General features: G+C 40.8%; 1 protein-coding gene across 6 annotated transcripts; it reads right to left on the bottom strand.

Annotated features, from left to right (window-relative positions):
• Nucleotides 1-981: 981 nt before the first annotated feature.
• Nucleotides 982-17,846, bottom strand: LOC140528944 (death-associated protein kinase 2-like). Of its 6 annotated transcripts, none has more exons than XM_072647285.1 (12): nt 17,669-17,846; nt 17,058-17,197; nt 15,398-15,619; nt 14,205-14,343; nt 4,984-5,113; nt 4,290-4,338; nt 3,810-3,836; nt 3,219-3,371; nt 2,592-2,637; nt 2,284-2,373; nt 1,547-1,630; nt 982-1,278 (listed from the first exon to the last, which is right to left on the bottom strand). In XM_072647285.1, the coding sequence occupies exons 2-12, from the start codon at nt 17,117-17,119 to the stop codon at nt 1,198-1,200; spliced, it is 1,083 nt and encodes a 360-aa protein (XP_072503386.1). In that variant the 5' UTR covers nt 17,120-17,197; nt 17,669-17,846; the 3' UTR covers nt 982-1,197. The 6 variants fall into 6 exon arrangements, with proteins under 6 accessions (XP_072503386.1, XP_072503385.1, XP_072503384.1 ...); XM_072647284.1 differs by having other exon boundaries at nt 17,058-17,201; nt 17,669-17,775; XM_072647283.1 differs by lacking the exon at nt 4,290-4,338 and having other exon boundaries at nt 3,728-3,836; nt 17,058-17,201; nt 17,669-17,790.
• Nucleotides 17,847-18,561: the final 715 nt, after the last annotated feature.

Genomic DNA, 18,561 nt, shown 5'->3' with positions numbered 1-18,561 from the left:
GGTTTTACAGCTGAATGAGAGGTGTTCAGTTTCAAAGATAAAAGAGATGCTGGCCCAACATCAAAAGCAATAAGTAGCAGAAATGGATGCCATCTCCTCATTTCACAAATGGGGAAACTGAAATTCATCAAGAACCTTGCACATAGTAGGTGCTTAATAAATGCTGGTGGACCAGACTTCACTTAATTTTCTTAGTTCATAAAGCAAGTTAATAGTTGCCTTCTCCTATGTCTCCTAATTGTTCTTATCAAATACAACACAAGAAGTAAACAGAATATTCCAGGTTGTCCTAGAGACATGTACAACTGTTCAGTGGACAAAGTAATCACTCTACTCCACAGAGACACATTTGCCCACACAAGCTCCTCAAGGGGCGGGGGGGGGGGGGGAGGCATGAGATTGAGATAGGAATGTGTCTTCTGTATTAACCATTAGAAAGTCTAGGTTTCTAGCTCTATCTCTGCTGCCTACTAGCTGTGAGGAATTGGGCCATTTCTCCTCTTTAAGCCTTGGTCCTCTCACCAGCAAAATGGAGTTGATAGCTTTCCTGCTCACCTCACAAGGCTGGGAGCCTTAAATGACACTACAGATATGAAAATATTTATAAAGAAAGTAGTTTGGTCTGGAAGAATCAGGATAGCAGATTTAGAACTGGAAGGGACCTTAGAGGTCATTTAACCTCATTCCTTTCTTTTTTAGATGGGGAAACTGAGGACCAGAGGGGTTCATTTTTTTTTTCCTCAGGTCTCAAAGTTTCTAAATGGCAAACATTTGCCAAACCTTCCCATCCCAAGAATTTGGGATTCAAACTCAAAATCTGGAGTCTTTTGACTCCAGATTCAAGCCACACATCGGTTCTCTACCTAACAGAGCCAGGTACAACCTATAACCACCTCAGGGGAGAAAGAGAAAGTCCCATCCTTCAACTTCCTTCCCACTTTTCCCCTACCCTCAGCCCCAAGATTCAGAGAGAATACAGAGTCACTGGGAGAATATCAGCTTCATGTTGAGTGAAAAAAACTGAAGCTGGAGAGTAGGAGTGGAGTATGGAAGATAAGGGGAATGGGGCGTAGAAGCACAGAGTAATAGCATCCCCCCTTCCATTCCCCCTGACACAGCCCCTTGCTCCCTCCAACCAGGCAAAGAGCATGATAGCCAGCTGGGGAGCTCTCCTCCACCCATCCCTGCTTTCCAGGCTCAGGAGTAGCTGCTGTGTCTTCGGCGGAGAAGGGAAGCAGAGGGCATTGTGGATTCCTCTTGGTCACTCTCACAGGGTCTCTGGATTAAGAGGGGCAAAAGGTGTGACCTGACTGTGGGGTCATGCCAGAGCTCCCTCTCCCTAGTACTCACGAGGGCTCTCTCCCTTCCAAATTGGGCCACTCAAATATAGAGTTCAACTGGGGCCAAATCCATATGGTTCAAGTGTACATAGATATGGATATATGGGCAGGCTCAGGATGCCAGACAGCTCAAAGGAAAAAAGAGGCTAGTGGGAACTGGTAGGGAAATGGGTAGAGAGGTTGGGTGGGGTGGGAGGGGTTCTCACCAGTTCCTCCTCCTCCTTGGTTTGGTAATAGAGCATATTCATTCTGCAGAAGTGACTGCAGGGGGTGATCATGTGGCAGGAGAGCTAGAGTGGAGGAAAAGAGGGAGGTCAGGGTCTCTACCAGCTCCACTCCACTATTCTCATGTAGTGTAGAAACTAGTACTGGACTTTGTGCTAGGAAATCTGGGTTCAGAGTTCAGATCCAACATTTAACTGTGTGACCACATGCAAATCACAACCTCTCTGAGTCAGTTTCCTTGTCTGTAAAGTGTGGCTAATACTTGCACCACCTCACAGGATTGTTATAGGACAAGCATTTTGTAAATCTTAAAGTGATATACTAGCATTATTCCCATGCCCAGCTCTAGGGAGGATAATTCTTTGCCACCCTGGGCAAGGGTGATCAATTCCCCATCAGATACAGATTGACCTTTATGGTCTCATGTTGGAGGTGGCTGGTTAATAGGAAAAGCACTGAATTTAGAGGTGGAGGACCTGGACTCAAACTGGCTTTGCTGCTGATTGTGTGACTTTGGGCAAATCACTTAACTTCTCTGGGCCTCGGTTCCTCATCTGTAAAAATGAAAGGATTGGCCCAGATGATTTTCAGTCTTTCCAGGCTTAATTCCTATGGTCCTACATATGATCTTTCCAATCATGAACCTGGGAGCCGAGCTGAAATCCCAAAGTCCCCAAGGCCAAGCTCACAAAGGGAAAAAGGTATCTGTGTAGCTCACCTTCCACTTACGCTGAGAATTGAACTTGCGGAAGTTAGTTATGTTGATAAAGGAGCAGTCTCTATTCCTCTCCTGTTTGATGGTCAGAGGCTAAGGACACAACAGGTGCTACCTCATCTAGCTGTCCTCCTAATCAGAGGGCAGTCCAACCTGGCATGCACTCCCCTCTTCCCATGCCCCCCCATTCAGATCTTCAGCACTCCAGCCTAGAGACTGGGGAGTCTCACCCCACATGCCTCTTGAGGTTGGCACAGCATGGCCCTGGGTTTTCAGAGGAAGTAATGAACCAATAATGTCATGTGCAGTACCTTAATCCATGGGTGAAGGAGAGCTTGAGTTGATGTCATCCGTTCCCTGACAAGCAGACAGAAAGAGTTGGCACAGCCCCCAGTCCCTGTCCCCATCATTTCTTGGCTCACTCTACTCCCATCAAGCAAACCTGCCCCTTCCCTGTCCCCATCCTTATTTTCCTCTCTGCCCACCCTCATCTCCAAGTTTGTTCTCAGACAGGCCAGAAGGAATGGGCTTAATTTCTCTCTACTCAGCCTTACTCTTTCCCCTCTGTGAAAGGACTATAAAATTTAGAGCAGGAACAGACTTTAGTTCCAATCTAATCCAATTTCCTCATTTTCCAGCTAAAGAACTAAAAGATTAAGCGACTTGCTTGAAGTCATCCAAGTTGATAATTTATAATTGGTAAAGTCATGATTTGATCCCAGATCCTGATTGCAAATCCAGTGTTCTTTCCATAGTATCCTTTTATCTATTCTAGAGACTCTCTAAATCTAGCTCTAGATCACTCAGCCTTTGCAGGTGGCAACAAGCAAAGGGAATACAGCAGTGGCTAAGATTAAGACAGAAGGATTGAGACATACAGTTGGTAGAAAGAATCAAGGGGTGGAAGAGAATTTCAAGGGTAGGTGTGCATTGGATACTTGGGGTTAATAACCAGCAGCTGGCCGATGAAGTCCTTGGCTATGGCTGAGGAGGAACTGAAGTATGTGTCGTCATAATCCAAAGCACCTTTGATAATATTGTTGACAATATCATTTTCTGTTTCACCCTGGAAAGGGGATATGCCGCTGAGCCTGTGGGGTCCACAGAGTGGGCATTCAGAGTGGATACATCTGGGGAAAGGCAGTGATCAAACCTTCCCCCAGGAGCCCAGAAAGCTGGGTCCAATTCCTGGAATCTTAGAGTTGGAGGGGGCTCAAAGGCCATCTAGTCCAATCTAGGACCCAAACCAACTCACCTCAGGCTTGTGGTACTGCCTGCAGAGATGCTAAAGACCCTCCCCCATCACCTCTCCCTTTGCCCATTCCCAGCCTAATAATATATCCTCCCTCCAATGTCATCCCAACCTCCCTCCAGGGAATCAGGGTTCCTCTTGACCATGCTAACTGCTGGGAAGATGCCCCAGGTTCCCCAACCCCTTTACTCTCACCTCCATGGGAGAAGGGGTTGGAGGGAAGGCAGCCCTCTGGTGTGTGGTAGTAGTGGTAGGGTAGTGGGGAGGAGGTACTCACAGGATATAGGTAATGACACCAACACTCCTAGGATAAAAGGAGGGGCTGGTTCAGAGAGAGGTGACTACTTAAGATCTAATTTATTCTCCCCACCTCCTCAAGCCACAGATCACAACTTCAAATAATGGGGATAAAGACACAACATAGAGAGGCTGGAAAGATAGAGCAAAGAAACATGGAGACAGTAGGAGATGAAGTAAAGAGAGGGTGTAGGGGAAGGGAAGGGAGAGAGGGGAGGAGAAAAGGAAAAGAAACCAAAGTTGAAGGAGGAAGAGAAAAAAACGGGAGAGAAACAGGGTGGGGGGGGAGGGTATGACAAAGAATCAGATCTAGGAAAAGAGGGCGAAAAAAGGACTAAAAAAAAGTTCAGAAAAACAGCCAGTGAGAGAGGGGCCTTCCAAGTGAAAGAGAGCCCATTGCCCTCCCTTCATCCTCCCCAGCTCCTTCCCTAACCCTTTCCTCCTAGCCCATAATCCTCACCACATGTCTGCAACAACAGTGAGAGGTTCCAACTTGATCACTTCTGGAGCTGAAAGGGGAAAACACTCATCCTGAGAGAGCCCAGGGTGGTGTTCTCCACGCCTGGTCCCCACTGTGCCCTGCAGCTGGGCTCCTGAGTACCTGGGTTATGAAGCCCTGGTAAGTCCCAGTCTGGAATTCCCATGCAGAGGAAGATTTGTGGAAAGAAGGAAGGAGATGGGACTGAGGAGGGAATGGGGCAGGGGGCCATATAGGGTCAAGAGGGTGAGGATAATTCTTTAGAAAAATGAAGTAAAATATCTCATGGAGGGCAGACAGAGAAAGTTTGAAACTGCAGCAAGGAGGGATGGTGGCTGGATATCTGGAGGAGACATGAATGGTGGAATAAGAAAGTTGTTAGAGGAAGAAGCCCCACTGGCATTCATCTCTCAGTGGAAACAAGCTCCTACTAAAGTAGAAGAGGTAGAAGACTAAAGACTGAGGAAGGCGAACTTTTCCTAAAAAACAAAAATCATTGCAATGAGACAAGGGGCTAAGAGAGAAGACACCTTGATGAAAGGCAAGGAAGTGACTGAGATGACCTCAGGAAGATCTAACTAGTCAAAACGTAGTAAGTTGTAGACAAAAAGCCACTGGGAATTTGAAGGTAGAGATAAGATGAAGACTTTGAGATCCTAGAACTCAGTCTACCTACCAACATACTCAGGAATCCCACACCGACTGTCGAGGCACATGTTTCTCTCAATTTTCTGGGACATTCCGAAGCCAATTATCTTGATCTTAGGTTTAATAACATCTTTCTGATGTAGCATGATGTTCTCAGGCTAGGGAGAGGGAAAAAGAAATTCTTGACCAGCTCTCAGTTCCTGCATCACCAACGACCTTCCAATATTTGTTAGCTTTGTCAAACTGATGAGTGTGAGGTATAACCTCAAATTTTTTTAAATATGCATTTTCTCTAATTATTAGCAATTTAGAGCATGTCTTCATATGCCTATAAATAGCTTGCGTTTTTTCCCTTGAGAACTGCCTGTTCATGTCCTTTGACCATTTATCAATTGAGGAAAGACTAATTATTATACATTTGAAATCAATTCATTAATTATTTTGGAAATGAGACTTTTAAAATTTTACTGCAAAAATTTTTTTTCCCTCCAATTACCTGTCTTCCTTCTAGTCTTAGCTGTACTGGATTCGTTTATACAAATCCTTTTTAATTTTATGCAATGAAAATTGTTCACTTTACCTTTTGAGATCCTCTCTGTTCTTTAGTCAGAAAGTCTTACCCTATCCACAGATCTGAAAAGTAATTTCTTCCCTGTTCCTCTAATTTGTCATTTAACCTTTCACGTGAACATCTGGAACTTATCTTGGCATATGATGAGAGGTATGATCTAAATAGAATTTCTGCCGGACTGCTCTCCAGTTTTCCTAGCAGTAGTTGTCAAAATAATGAGTCCTTACCCCAGTAATTAAGGTTTTTGGGTTTACTAAACACTAATCTTTTTTACACTAACCTATTTTTTATTTTGATCAGTATCAAGTTGTTCTGATTATAACTACTTTATAGTATAATTTGAGATATAGTGCTGATAGGTCCTCTTCCTTCACACTTTTCCTTGTTATTTTCTTTGAGATTCTCAACCTTTTGTTCCTTCAGATTAATTTTTATTATTTTTTCTAGTTCTACTAAAGTAATACAATTCCTATAAAGTATTGGTAGTTTGTCATGGCACTGAATAAGTAAATTTAGGTAGTACTGTCATTTTTAATGGTGGTTCAGCTTACCCCTAAAACAATACTTCTCTATTTTTTCTTCATTGCTTATGTTTATTCCCTCAAGGTCTCGTCCTATTATATAGCTAATGTTTACAGCATTATGTCAAATAGAAGTGGTTAACAATGAACATATTTCCTTCATGCCTAATCTTACAGGAAAGAACTCTAATTTATCTTTAATGCAAATAAACACTATATATAACATATACCCTACTAGGGAAAGGTCCAATTATTCTTTCAGTTTCGAGTGTTTTTTAACAGAAACAAGAAGCTTCCGTTGACAATCAAATTATTTTTCTTTTATCATTAATATGGTCAATTATGTTTATAATCTTCCTGATATAAAACCAACCCTTCATTCCTAGTATAAAGACAATCTAATTATAGTGTATCTTCTTTGTGATATAACATGGTAGCCTCTTTGCTAATATTTTATTTAAAATTTTTGCTTCAGTGTTCAATAGGGATATTGGTTTTTGGTTTTCTTTGACTCCCCCAGTTTAAAAATGAAGATCATACTTGTGTCAAGATTCTTTTTATTTTTTTCAAACAGTTCGTGTAATACCAGAATTGCTCTTTCTGAAATGTTTGCTAGAATTCACTTGTAAATTCATCTGGTCCGAGGGTATTTTTTCCACCTTTTGGGAAGTTCATTTATAGCTTCTTCAATTTTTTCCTAAGAGTCAATTATTTATGTCCTTTATTTCTTGTTCTGTTAATCTAAGCATTTTATATTTTTGTAAATACTGGGTTCAGTATTTTAATTAGATTATCAGTTTTATTGACATATAATTGAGTGAAAGTTTCTAAAAAAAATTTTCACTTCTTCATTGGTTGGGAATCCTTTTTCATTTTTGATGCTGTTTACTCCGGCTTTCTTTATTTAAATCAAATTAGCTAATGGCTCATCTATTTGCCTTTTTAAAAAATAGCTCCTAGTTTTATTAATGTGATTTTTTCTTTCAATTTTGTTAATCTTTTTTTCTACTTTAATTTTGGTTTTTTAATCAGGTGGAGTTAATTTATTGGTTTGCTAGACTTTTTTTAGTTGTATGCTAAATTCACTGATTTACTCTTTCTTTTATTGGTGGAAGTGTTTAGAATTGTAAAATTTTCCCTAACAACTGCTTTGGCTGTATCTCAAAAATGTTGGTTATGTTGTCATTATCTTTAATGAAATTATCATTTCTATAATTTGTTCTTTAGTGCACCAACTGTTTAAGATTGTTATTTTGTCTCTCATTGACATTTAACTTTCTTCACTGGTTCTTTATCTAATGTAATTTTTATTATGCCACCATTAAAATACGTGTTTGATATTGTTTTCCTGCATTTGTGATGTTTTTATGCCCTAATGGCCATTTTTTTATAGAAGTGTTATAAACAGCTGAAATATGTATATTCCTTTCTATTCCATTCAGTAATGACAAGACATCTATCATATCCACATTTTCTAAAATTCTATTCAGGTTCTTAACTTTCTTCTCATTTATTTTTTTTGTTAGAATTGTCTAACTCCATGAAGGGCATACCAAGGTTCACCATTATTATAGTTTTACTATCTATTTCTTCTTCTAATTCATTTAGCTTTTCCTTTAAGTATTAAGATGCTATGTCATTTGGTGTGCACATGTTACATAATGAATTTTTTTTCTGGTACTTTTCACCATTTTTATCTCTTTTATCTGTTTTTTTCTGGTACTTTTCACCATTTTTATCTCTTTTGTCTGTTTTTTTGTGCACAGACTGAAATCAGGACTGCTATCCTTGCTTTTTATAGTTCAGCTGAGGCATAATGTAATTTTACCCTAAGTAAATACTCTCTTTATGTTTCAAGTGTGTATCTTGTAAACAACATGTTGGATTCGACTTTCTGATCCTTTTCCATTTTACATGGGTGAGTTCATCCCATTCACATTCACAGTTATATTATTATTTATTTCCCTCTATGTTATTCTCTTATATTTTTCCCTCTTGTTGCTCCCCATTCCCTCCTTTATTCCACATCCTCTTTATTTCTTTCTAACTGTTCTTCATGATCTCTCATCCCCCTTCCAAGTTTAGGGTTTGTTTTGCTTATGATTAACCCCTGCCAGAATTTACCATCCTTCTTATATTCGCCTTTCTCCTCCTCTTCTTCTCCGTTTCCTGATGAGTTGAATGCATTTCTACAGCAAACTCTGTGTGTTCTACTCTCTTTTGATTAGTTCAGATGCAAATAATGTTCAAACATCACCAACTCCCACTTTCACTCTTCTATTTTTGTATAGATTTCTACTTGCACACCCTGATTAGGTGAAATAAATTCACCTATCTTTCTTCCTCCCTTTTTCCTCCCCTCCTTTCTTCTTCCAAATCATCAAAACATGATAAAACCAGTCCCTCTATCTCATTTGACTCCTTCTATGGTCCCTGATGACATTAGGATTCTGAAAGGATTCTCCTATGATTCCTTGTCCCCTTAGAATGCAAACAGTTTGCTTTTATAAGGTCCTTTCTGATCACTTTTATTTGCCTCTTAAGATTTCTTATTTTAAAGTTTCCATTCCACCCTAGTCTTTCCCTCAGGATTTGTTAGAATTCCTATATTTCATTGTAGGCATTTTTTTTTCCTTTGTAGAAATATGACTTTTGTGTGTGGTATGTTATTCTTGGTTGTAGATCACTGTCTATTGACTTTTGGAATATCACACTTCCCACTCCTTTATAGTGGTAGCTGCTAAATCTTGTGTGATCCTGACTGTAGTTCCTTGGTAATTTAATTTTTTCTTTCTGGTTGCTTCCAGTATTTTTTTTTCTTTGATTTGGACGCTTGGCATTTTGGCAATTATATTCCTGGAAGTTTTCATTTTGGGATTTCTTTCAGGAAGTATTTTATGGATTCCTTCTCTCTTCACCTTCCCTTCTTGTTCAAATATCTCTAGGCAATTTTATTCCATGATTTCTTGAAATATGATATCCAGGCTATTTTTTTTGGTGATGGCCTTCAAGAAGTCCAGTGATTCTTTTTTGGGGGGGAGGAGGAGGCAATCGGGGTTAAATGACTTGCCCAGGGTCACACAACAAGTGTCTGAGGCCAGATATGAACTCAGGTCCTCCTGACTCCAGGGCTGGTGCTCTATCCATTGCACTACTGAGCTGCCTCCCATACAGTGATTCTGAAGTTATCAATCCTTGATCTGTTTTCCAAGTCAGTTGTTTTTTCTATGAGACACCCTATATTTTTTCCTTTTAAAAATTTTTTTTGCTTTAACATTTCTTGGTGTATCCTAGAGTCACTAACTTCTATTTGATCTGTCCTAACTTTTAAGAAATCTGTTACCTGGCTAAGGTTTTGTCCTCTAGTATTAAGCTATTACTTCTCTTTATACTCTTTTCCATAGTCATTATTTCTTTTCTAATTCTTTTCCCTATGACTTTCATTCCATTCCATTGCCTACCAATCTTGTAGGCAAACTGCTTTCCCTTTGAGGTTTACTTGTAGATATTTTGAAGTTATTTTCTTCTTCTAGATTTGTACGTTGGGCATTTCCGGCATCGTAATAGTTCTTTGTTACTTTTTTGATTATTCATTTTGGGCTTTTGAGGTCTCCCCTCCTCTGAAGATAAAACTGAGTTGAAGCCTTTTCCTTTAACCCAGAGTCCAAGATCAACCCTCGTCCAACATTGAGGCACTTTTTTTCCTAGCAATATATACTAAGTCTTTTTTCTAACACTTAGCATAATACCTGGTTCATAGTAGGCACTTAATAAATGTTTACTAAATGAATGAAGGAACACAGTATACTTTTCCACTGTAGAAAGCTTGATGTGAGACCCAATTAAGCAAGACTATACCAAATCAAATATGTTTTTAAAGATGAAAATGAAAGGATAACAGATGAAAAACAGATCAAATCAGTCAGCATTTCTGAAACTAACAATTTTCTTCATCAATGACAGTGACATCACAAGCATAACACTAGAAGAGAATTCAGTGGCATCCAGTTCAACCTTCTCATTTTATATATAAGGAAACTGAAACACAAGGAGATTAAGTACAATCATGGTCAGAATTTGAACCCAGGCCATGTGCCTCAAGGATCAGTGTTCATTCCATCGCACCATGCTGCTTCCTTAAAACAAATACCTTAAGAGAGTTATCTGAGGCACTAAGAAGTTAAGTGGACATGCCCAGGGTCACACAACCATTATATATAAGAAGTAGGACTTGAAGGCAAGTCTTCCTCTCTATGCACTATGCCATGATCACCTAAATCTTTAGACTCTAACTTTCAATCTCTGGTGTACTAAAAAAAAACAAAAAAACAAGGAAATGGGAAAGACACTAAACTAGAACAAAGACAGGAAAAAATAGTGTAGACTAAACCAAGTATAGATGGGAGAAATTTGGACTAAAGGAGTTTTGAGGGCATTGAGGTATCAATTCTCAAGCTATCTGAAGATATTTCAAGAAAGGAAGATAGCAAATAACGGGGGGGAAAAATCATAGTATTACTGCCCCAAAATGGTGATTAAGAGGACAGCAATAACTATTAAACCTAAATACCCAGTTTCTCATCTCTACAAAATTTTAGGAGAATGATCTACATACATATCAAGCTTCCTTGTAGATTGTTGCAAACAACACTTTACCACAAGGCACATCTTCAAAGTAATGCAACCGACTAAAAAGTGTATTAAAAAAAATCCCACTGTGCTTACTGTTTGTTGACTGTTTTAAATAAAAGCATTTGACTTAGTAGATCAAAATGCAGCCTTAAAGGCTCTATTCCAACAGCATGCTGATTCTTGATAGGTGCAACAACAGAGAATTTTGTGTGATGATGCTGATTATTAATATCAAGCAAGACATAAAAAAGGGAGACATGCTCACCAAAGGTGTTTGCGACTGTCATGGAAGATGTCTAGTGCAGAATCCAAATGGAAAAGGTATTCCCTATAGATTGTTAGGGCCTCCAGATGCTCCTGTTGGTGGATTACAGGATCATAGATTTAGAACTGGAAGGGACATTAGAGGTTATCTAGTCCTACCTACTTATGTTATTGTGTTGATTTTATCTAGCCTTGGAATACCACAGAGCCTTCTAAATGAGATCTACAACCACTCAAAAATTTAGACCAACAATCCACATAGGAAAAGCCAAGTAGATGAAAATAGTCAGTTGAACAGAGCTTATTGATTTGATTCATCAGTACATATGTCTTAGGCAAACATTGCAAACAAACCATGAGCTAAGCCCAAAACTGAACTACAGGAAGACTGTGAGCTAGATTGCTTTTGGGAAACTGCAACACTTCTATGATCCCAAGTTGTTCCTTGAAATAAAAATAAACTTTTAAACATCAATATTCTTTCAATGATGCTCTATGATTGAGAATCATGGACTACCAGATTGCAGCATATTACCAATGATTACTTTAACCAAAAAAGTGGCATAAATACATGATTTAGGAGATGAGTTCAGAAGCAGGTGGGCTAGTCATACATCAGAAGCAAAAGGTAATAGATGAACAGTTTGAAGCTGAAGTCTTTTTAGCTATAATTAATCTTGGTCTTGGAAAAGAGATGAAGAAATGTACCTCCCCCATTTCTTTATAGAAGTCAGAGGACTACTAGTGCAGAATACTGCATACACTATCAGACATAGCACTACATTATTATTCATTTTGTTCAATTCTTTTTCCCTGTTACAAGGATAGATTCACTGGGTATTCAGGGGAACATGTATCTGAAAATGACATTGTTTTAAACAAAAGGCATTGATAAAACTTTTTTTTTAAAGATGGATATCGTAAGAATCACATTGGTACTCTCATAATGTTAAAAAAGCTAGAAGACCTCTAACATTTAGAGCAGGCTTCCCATGAAGGATTTATGGAACAAAACGGACAAGAGTCACATAAGATAGGAAGGTATGGATGTTGTGCAATCTGCACACTGAAAGAAAAATCCATATTTATGAATTCATAGATTGATTGAAGTATTAGAAAAACATATTCCCTTCCATAGCCCCATATTACAGCCATAAGTCCCATCTCAAAATCATATGAGATCAAATAGACTTCTTTACATTAGTATTTCTAGCTTCATTTATTTTTACCCACACTTTATATATTTGTGCTCAGATTTCCAATATCATGGATTTTATTGCTGGGACCTTTCTTAGATTTTCTCTCCTTTGAGTTACTGGAACTCTGCACTAAAATGTAGAAACTGAATAATGTTTGCTCAATTATCTCCTATGCTGCAGCTGCTATTTATTCTATGTCATAACTGATTGATACTATAGGCAGTTTTCTCTCACCCTTTTCATTTTAAAAGCATTCCTGATCAGATCTGAAATCTAGGTAATATATATTTCACCAGCACTCGTTAAGTATACAACATCCCATACTAAGAGCATACTCTTCCTTCATTTTAAAGCATAGTCCTCACATCTCACTTTAGATATCTCATGTAGCATCTTAGATATCATAAATCTCGTTCATCTTCTAAAGTCCCTAGATTCACCATTCTTTGCTCATGTTGCTTCCTCTGCCTGGAGTGCTCTTCCCTGTCATCTTTATCTACCAAATTCCCAACTATCTGTCAAGACTCAGAATAACAACCTCAGAGTAGAATAGGACCTAGTAGGAGGACAAGTCATCCAACCCAAACCTGAGCAGAAATCCCTTCTCCAACATTCCTAATACATGATCATCCACCCTTCTTCTAAAGAGAAGAAAACCATCACCTCCTAACGTAGTCCATTTCACATTCAGAGAGCTCTAGTTCTTAGGAAGTTTTTTCCTTTTATTAAGCCTGAATTTGTCTCTTAGCAACTTTTGTCAAGCTCAAATGCTCTCCCATGAAGCCCTCCTTAATAACCTTCAGCAAAATAAGGTTTCCCTCCTTTGTATGACAATAGCACTCAACTTAAAAGCCACTTATATTATACTTAACGCATAGTCTAGTAATGTAGATATGTCTTCATTGCCTAGATCACAAATCGTAATTCATGTTAACAATTATTAAGCACCTAATATGTGCCAGGCAATGTGATAGAGGGTTAAATTATCAGGAATCTTAGAGATTCTTTAGTCCAGCAGTTCTTAACCTGGGGTCTCTGCACAGACTTCAAGGGTTCCATGAACCTAGATGAAAAAGAAACTACATCTCTATTTCTACTAGTTTCCAAATCAAAATTCAGCATTTCCTTCAAATATTTAAAACAAGATTTTGTGGAGGGGTCTATAAATTTAACCAGACTACGATAGGGATTATGACATTAAAAAAAGTTAAGAATTCCTGCTCTAATTTAGGCAAATTATAAAACAATTCAAGATAAGGATCAAATCTTGAACAGCATGGGACCTATCATTTTCTCTTGACTACTACAGGTGTTCAAAAATTTTGTTTACTCCAATTCAAATGGATATCATTTCTTAAGCAGATCTTACTATGTGCAAAGTATTGTACTAAGTGAGGAGATACAAAGATGAAAAATTACAGCTCCTTGCCTCAAAGAGTTTATAATCCATTGAGGAGGTAGGATCATGCACACCAATATGTATACCAATAATTATAACACAAGATAAAGTATTATAAGGCAAAGGAGAAATCTAGACAAAATGAACCAAGAAAAATTGAGGAAAAGATACTACTTTTCACTGGAAGGATAGGATAAGGCATCACAGAAGAGGTGATACAAAGAAAACTGACAGGCAGAGATGAGAAGAGAGTTTCTTTCAGTTGTAGTATGATCTGTACCAATGAACAATGAAAGCAGGAGACATATGTAATAATAAGATCAGGGAACCGTTATCACGGAATAGCAGATCAATTTGACCAGAACTTAAGAGTGTGTGAATGAGAGTATGTAAAATAGTATTTGAAAAAGTGACTGGATATAGATTGTGGAGAATCTTCAATGTTAGTATGAACAATTTTTATCTAATCCTGTAAATAATATATAGATAATCTCTAATGTCCCTCCCAACTCTATGATCCTATGAGCCCAACAGAAAACCATTGAACATTTTTTGAACAGGAAAGTGACATAAAAGAATGTTGAATAAATGGTTTAACCTGGAAAAAAGGGCCCCTAATCCAAGATGCCTGTAGTACTATGTGTGGTCACCAGGGGTCACTACCTTGAGGTCAAAGTGAGAGATGTTCAAAGAATGCATATAAACCAATCCATCCAGGAGTTGTAAGAGGAAGTCTGAGGCTTCAGGTTCTGACAATGACTCCTTCTCCGCCACAAAGTCAAAAAATTCCCCTCCCTGGATCCTGCAGGAAGAAATATAGGCAGGGATTACACTAGACTTCACAAGACCTCCTCATGGCCCCAGTATTCTATAAACTTCCTTTGACAACCAAGATTCCAAATTCCTTCTTGGACCCAGTCATCTCTAATTTTTCTTTAAAATCCCTTCGGTTCCTTTAGCACCCTTGACTTCAAGGATCCTTTATTCTTCCTTGGATTGTTCCTAGATCCAATTCCTCATATCCCCTCTTCAAACTGCTAGAACCTCCCTCCAAGATCCTTCTCTCCCTTCCCCCCCATTCCCTCCTTATCCAGAGACTCCCAAAGTGAGCAACACCACCCCCTAGGAGGCACTGGAGAAAGGGTGTAGTAACCTCAGCTGCAATTGGGGGGGTCATTGAATAAAAATAAGGGAGTATAGAAAAACCGTTGGTACATGTTCCATCTGTTGTATAAGAGTTAAAGTCGTAGTGATTACATTATTTTCCAAATAAACACACAAAATGCAAGTTATAATCTGTCAGTGGTCAAGTCCACTGACAGGTCTTAACAAGCAAGTGCTGGAAGGCGAGCAGGTCACTGAGTTGTCAGGAAGTCCAGCATGCATCAGCAGGAATATGTGCCTATAATTATTTGTTTATAGTATGATACTATACAATTATATGACACAATGTTGCATCATCAAAATTTCAATGCTGGAAAAACCCATAGATTTACAATAAATTATTAAATTTAATGTGCATCATTTAAATTTTTTTTTGAAATTACACAAATTTTTTTTGAAAACCACGGAAGGGTTAAAAGAAGTAGATTTCCAGGGGACACTGAGTAATTTTTTTAAAGGGGGAAGTAGGTCACATAAGTTTGGGAACCTCTACCTTATACCTGCAAAACCTGGTTCTCTCTTCAAAAACTACCAGGATTCCAATTCCTTCTCTGATTCCCAAGAACCTCTTCACAGACTTCTCAAGGATCCTATTATCTCCTCAGGCCCTTAAGATCTGAGTCTTCTTTGAGATCCCTCAGGCTTCATCCCCCCACTTGGAGAAGTGTGCCTCCCAACCCCAGGACACTCACAGCTCCAACACTAGCACCATCTGGACCTGGCAAATGAAGACGTCATGCAGCTGCATGATGTGAGGGTGTTGCAGTTGCTGCAGGATTTCCACTTCTCGATTCACCACCTTACGTTCTATCCCCAGTCGGCTCCCTTTCCTCCTACGCATCTTGATGAATTTGGCTGCATAAGACATCCCTGAGGAACGGTCCCGGCATCGCCAAACTGTCGCAAAATGCCCACTGAAGAGGTAAGAGGGGTGGGGCAAGAGGCACCAAAATGGTCTAATCAATGTTCCTCAAATGTACCCTTGGGCTTTCTTGCCTTTGCTCATGAAGTTCTATCTACCTGAGATGCCCTTCCTTCCCTTTTATAACTAACAAAACAAATTGTAGCCATCTTTCAAGGCCCAACTTAGATGTCACCTCCTTCATTCAGACTTCCCTACTTTTCCTAGCAAGAAATTTGCCCTCCTTCGACTCAATTCCTTTAGAACTTTTGTTGTAACACTCACAAGGCATTCGTATACTGACTTGAACTAAAGTCATTTGCGCACATCTTATAGCACCTACAAGCTTGCAGGATCCTTGAGGGCAAGGATCATGTTTTATGCATCTGACAGTGAACCAGAAGTCAATCAAGAGGTCAGATTTCTATGGTTTGTTTTGGCACTAACTAGTTGTGTGACCTTGGAGTAGTCACTGAAACCTTTTGAGTCTCTCAGTTTCAGATTTGATGTGCTCTAAACTTTGTATACACAGAGTACAGTGCACTCAATTCAACAACCTTTAAGCACCTACTATATTCAAAGTTCTATGCCTAGACATTGGCTTACTTTTTGAATAAATAAATGCAAGGTCCAAAGGGCAATGTAGTACCACACGACTTCCTAAAGATCACCACAAGATGTAGCTAAGGAGATTAATGGGAACATTCTGGGGTCTAGGTGCCTAGTCTAATCACTTCAAACCACCTATTTGGGGGGGGAGAGGGAGATTTAAATATCTGGGCAAGGGGAAGAGGAGGACGTCAGGGATCTGGCAACAATTAGAGCCAAAGCAAGATACTTCCAGTCTGTTGGGGAACTATCATATGGTATTATAGCAAGTGTCTGAATCTATAAGATTATATAGAAAATTAATTCATTGTTGAAATATTTGTAACAATTACCTAACTTTTTATAAAGGTCATGTCTCGAAAACACCTTGGTAAACTTTTTGAACAACCTTTTTACATACAAAGATAGAACTAACATAAGGTACCAAATGAGCATTGTGGAAGGTAAATTTTCTAGATAAGCAAAGAAATAAGAAGTTAACTTCAGGATGAGGTGACAAAGAAAAAGTAACTGAAGCCTGAACTGATTCAAATTAATGTCTTAAATAAGAAGAAGGGCTTAGGGATAAGGGAGGACATTCATTCATTCACCCATTCCAGACGTGGGAGAGAGCATACATAAAAAACACTAAGTTGAAAATGAGCATGGCATATTTGCAGGGTACAGTGAGTTGCTCACTAAGGGAAGTGGTGTATGATAAGGGTGGGAGAATAGGGAGATAACAACAAGATAAGGGCCACCTATGATAGAACCCAAGAAGCTGGCCTCCCAGACAGGAAGCCAGACATCCTCCTTCCCAGCCTGGCCCAGGGACAGGGCACCAGCTTCAAAGCCCATTTCACCTGCCCAGCTTATCCTGCAGCTCATACAGCTCCTCCACATTGGCTGAATGGGCTAGGGCCATGGTGCCAGGGGTTCCAGTCCACAAGCACACTGTCTGCTTCTGTCACCGATACTCCAGCATCCTTCAGACTACCCAGCTCTGCCTGGGGAGAAAGGGCACAGCTTGCCTACAGTCCCAACCATCTCCCAGTCATTAATGGGCAAGCGGAAACAAACCCAAGAAACAAATACGGGGAAATAATAAAGACACACTGATGGGCTTTCAACACCAATTCATTTGGGATTTGGGGGACTGGCGAGAGTCACCAGGAGGCATTGGGAGCGTGATGGCCGACCTCCAGGGAGCAGAGGACTCAGAGCTGGGCACCAGCCTGGCTGGCACTGCCCTCACCAGAGGGCATTCTCGTGGACCCGTTCTCCAAACTGCCCACTGCTCACCACATCTGACCTCCAATGTCTGTTCTAAATCTGTGATGCTAGGCTGCCCTCCTCACCGCACTCCCCGCCCCCTACACACACACGTGGCCCCCTCCCTCAGTCCACCCTCATATTTGTGTCGCCCCCCTTCAGCTCCCCACCCCCCACTTCCATAGAGACCCCGCCCCCTCACTGGACTCCCGGCCCAGCTACAGGTCCAGCTCCGCCTCCAATGTAGCAGCCGCCGGTTTGCAAACAGGCCTAACGGCCCCGCCCCCTCCAACGGCCGCGCGTGCCCAGAGCGCAGGTTGAGGTGGGAGGAGCAGGGCCCGCGGAGCTAACCAATCGGGACGAAGGCCTGAAAGCCAATTAGGAGGAGGGGCGGGGCCCCCGGGGGACACGGAAAGGGGGATTGGAAAAGGTAAACCAATCAAATGCGAGGACCTTCTAGGGCGTCCACCGAGGGAAGAGCCGGGGGGGGGGGGGCAGAGGCGTGGCTAGAGGTGGGTCGCCTGGGCCGGAGGTTCGGCTTGGCTGAGATTCTACCCCTCTCTCCGCAGAGATCCTCTCCTTTGCCCGCCACCCCCAGCAAAGCCCGCCCACGTGGCTCTTCGCTAGGATTGGGCCTCCGCCCACCTTGGGGCAGCCTCACTGACTACGGAATCGGATTAACCGGCGTCCAGACGTGGGACCGCGTGGAGTAGCGTTAAAGAACTGCCCGGACCTGGGTTCAAGTCCTGCCCCTGAGACCCGAGGGCTCGGATTCTGTTCTGATCACTCAACTTCCAGTACCCAAGCGGTGCTCCGAGATTCAGCCTGGCTTTGGGGCTGGGGGTGGGGGTGGGGGCGGGCGCAGCTCTGCCCTAGTGCTGGTGGGCGGGCGATCTCCTCTGTGGGGAGTTCCCCACACTGACGAAAAATCCGTAGTCTAGACACCCCCCCCCCCCCCCCCACACACACACAAAGGTGTAAGTTGGAGGTTAGTGTACTCGAGTGGGAACAACGGGGAGAAATTCACTGAATCTGGTGGTGGAGGAGGAGGAAAATTGTCTCATGAAGGGGTGGGGGGACAGTGAATCCATAAAC

Source organism: Notamacropus eugenii, chromosome 2 (assembly GCF_028372415.1).
Source record: "Notamacropus eugenii isolate mMacEug1 chromosome 2, mMacEug1.pri_v2, whole genome shotgun sequence".
Taxonomy (NCBI): domain Eukaryota; kingdom Metazoa; phylum Chordata; class Mammalia; order Diprotodontia; family Macropodidae; genus Notamacropus; species Notamacropus eugenii.
This window is presented reverse-complemented; position numbering and strand designations above follow the sequence as displayed.